The following is a 3,044-nucleotide window of genomic DNA, read 5'->3' as shown; positions in this document are numbered from 1 at the left end:
ACAGATGACATTAAATCAACTGCAATAAGATCAGGAAGTTTTAGAAAAAACTAAAATATCACATGAATAAAACTGTTCAAATGTAGTCTGATATCTGGTGGTGAACGTGTTAAAATGTAGTTCTGATATCTGGTGGTGAACTGTGTTAACTCACTTTCTGAAAGTAGCCCTCTTTGAGTGACTTGTCCCGGACTTGTCTGAAGTAGACGTAACCATAGTAATGGCCTTGGTCCCTCTACAACACACACACACAAACAACTCGCATTTAGTATGGACACACACGTACAATAAACACACAGACACACTATATTTCATTAGTCATTGATGTAAGCCTAAACCCTGCTGGTTGGAAGTGAACATTTGACAAGTGAATTGAGGCAGTGATTAATACTGTATCACACCAGCTCCTCTCTATAGGACAGGTTATATACTGAACCATACAGATCTTCTCTATAGGACAGGTTATATACTGACTCACACCAGATCCTTCCTCTATAGGACAGGTTATATACTGACATCACACCAGATCCTTCTCTATAGGACAGGTATATACTGACATCATACCAGATCCTTCTCTATAGGACAGGTTATATACTGACCCATACAGATCCTTCTCTATAGGACAGGTTATATACTGACATCATACCAGTCCTTCTCTATAGGACAGGTTATATACTGACATCACACACAGATCTTCTCTATAGCAGGTTATATACTGACATCACACCAGATCCTTCTATAGGACAGGTTAATATGCTGACACCATACCAGATCCTTCTCTATAGGAACAGTTTATATACTGACACCATACCAGATCCTTCTCTATAGGACAGGTTATATACTGACACATACCAGATCCTTCTCTATAGGAAGTTATATCTGAACTCACCCAGATCCTTCTTATAGGACAGGTATATACTGACACCATACCAGACCTTCTCTATAGGACAGTTATATACTGACACATACAGATCCTTCTCTATAGGACAGGTTTATCATACCTATGACACATACCAGATCCTTCTCTATAGGACAGGTTAATATCTGACACCATACAGATCTTCTATAGGACAGGTTATATACTGACACCATACCAGATCCTTCTCTATAGGACAGTTATATACTGACACCATACAGCTTCCTCCTTATGGACAGGTTATATACTGAACACCATACCAGATCCTTCTCTATAGGAAGGTTATATCTGACACATACCAGTCCTCCTCTATGACAGTTATATACTGACCATACCAGATCCTTCTCTATAGACAGTTACACTCCAAGGAATATTGTTTTGTTTTCCAACTTCAGTATTTTCCAGTGTGTGACAGAGCTGGCAGTCAGAGTGCAGTAGGAAGCCATGGATGGCCGCTGGTGGCTGGCTGAGGCGTGTACTGGCTGGCTGAGGCGTGTACTGGCCTGGCGAGGCGTGTATGGCTGTGAGGCGTGTACTGGCTGGCTGAGGCGTGTACTGGGTCTTGGCTGAGGCGTGTCATGACGTTGCCTGCGTGGGTATAGCACCCCATCCCCTCTCCTGCCTCCCTTTCTCTTCAACCATGCTGTGATCACAGAGAGACGTTGTAAATCCTGGAGGATCTCCTCATGGCTAACAGTATTAAGAGAGAGGGTAAACTTTCAGGACAAGGAATTCTCTTCCACCTCACAGAACTTGAGGTACAACAGATTTATGTTCCGGAAAAAGTATTAAAGGCCGGTGACAGTCCAGCTATTAACATGTCCTTTTGGTCACCATGTGAGAAACTCACGTGAGACTGTGGACCACATTGCCACACATGTCACTGCTCACCTCCATCGTAAATCGTGGAGTTTAAATCGGCTAAGACAGCCTGGTACAGAGTGACACAGTAGAGTATATCGAGGTAGAATATAGTACATCACAGTAAAGAAAAGTAGAGTTAAGTATAGTACAGTAGAGCACACACAAATTGAGTACCCTACCGAGCTCCACCCTACCGAGCTCCACCCTACCGAGTTCCACCCTACCGAGCTCCACCCTACCGAGCTCCACCCTACCGAGCTCCACCCTACCGAGCTCCACCCTACCGAGCTCCACCCTACCGAGCTCCACCCTACCGAGTTCCACCCTACCGAGTTCCACCCTGATGTCCAAAACTTGTGAAACAGACATCTATGATTGGTTCATATTTGGTCCGGTCCAACCAAATGTGGTCTTGTTTGGTGGCGGAGGTCTTTAAAATAATAGCCAGTGTGTAAAATAAATTCCCAAATATGTAAAGGAGGATATTGTATATTTCTATCCTATTCAGGATGCATCTCTATAAAGAGAAAGTCAGATCCATCATTAAGTTTCAGTAAAATGTTCTGTGTAAATTGCTAAAAGTAGTCGTTGTGCATAGAGTTGTATGGTTTGTTAAACTTAAAAATCAATGGTATTTGTTTGGCATACATTTTAAACCAAAAATCTGAGTTACTGTGGAATTGCCCAACAGACTATTACAGGAGTCAAAAAAAAAATATCTGATTGTATTCGTCACATGCTTATGGTGATTCTCATGAAACCAGTTTAAAAGTCTGTAGCAAAATAAGTTAAAAAACATTGACGCATTTGCAAAAATCGACTAAGATGTCTAGTTTTGGGAAAGTGTCTTCTTAAATACATTTTACATTTCTTGACATTTTTTACTCCAAATACTCATTACCGAAATGCATCCGGATTAAATTCTAGGATAATGTTTTAAAAATGTTTATTTTTCGAAAAGCCTATCTTATCTGAATAAAATATGTTGCTGTAGTTTGTCCATAAATCATCAAGCGTATACTAGTTTACCATTTACATTAAAACTATAATATTTATTAAGTACAAAAAGATTCTGTGGAGATGGGTCTCATTAACGTGTACTTTTTCAAGATCCTGTAAAAACTTCATTCCATTTTTTAAAATAAAAGCTTTATTAACCCRTGATGCATCAATTTAGAGAAGTAGTCAGATGAGCTTAAGTTATGTTAATTTCTTTGCTTATATGCCTTCAGGGTTTAGTTCATATTCTAAACACCTGCCTTAC

The 3,044-nt window shown here is 40.2% G+C and overlaps 1 protein-coding gene across 1 annotated transcript in view; it reads right to left on the bottom strand.

Annotated features, from left to right (window-relative positions):
• The window catches only part of dennd6aa (DENN/MADD domain containing 6Aa), a 43,978-nt gene that overhangs the window by 31,735 nt on the left and 9,199 nt on the right, over positions 1-3,044 (bottom strand). The window contains 2 exon segments of the mRNA XM_070439401.1: positions 155-235; positions 1,307-1,482. Coding sequence (XP_070295502.1) covers positions 155-235; positions 1,307-1,482 — 257 coding nt within the window.

The sequence above is a fragment of the Salvelinus sp. IW2-2015 genome, unplaced genomic scaffold (assembly GCF_002910315.2).
Source record: "Salvelinus sp. IW2-2015 unplaced genomic scaffold, ASM291031v2 Un_scaffold1618, whole genome shotgun sequence".
Classification (NCBI taxonomy): Eukaryota; Metazoa; Chordata; class Actinopteri; order Salmoniformes; family Salmonidae; genus Salvelinus; species Salvelinus sp. IW2-2015.
Note: the sequence above shows the minus strand (reverse complement) of the source record. Positions and strands in the feature narration are given on the sequence as shown.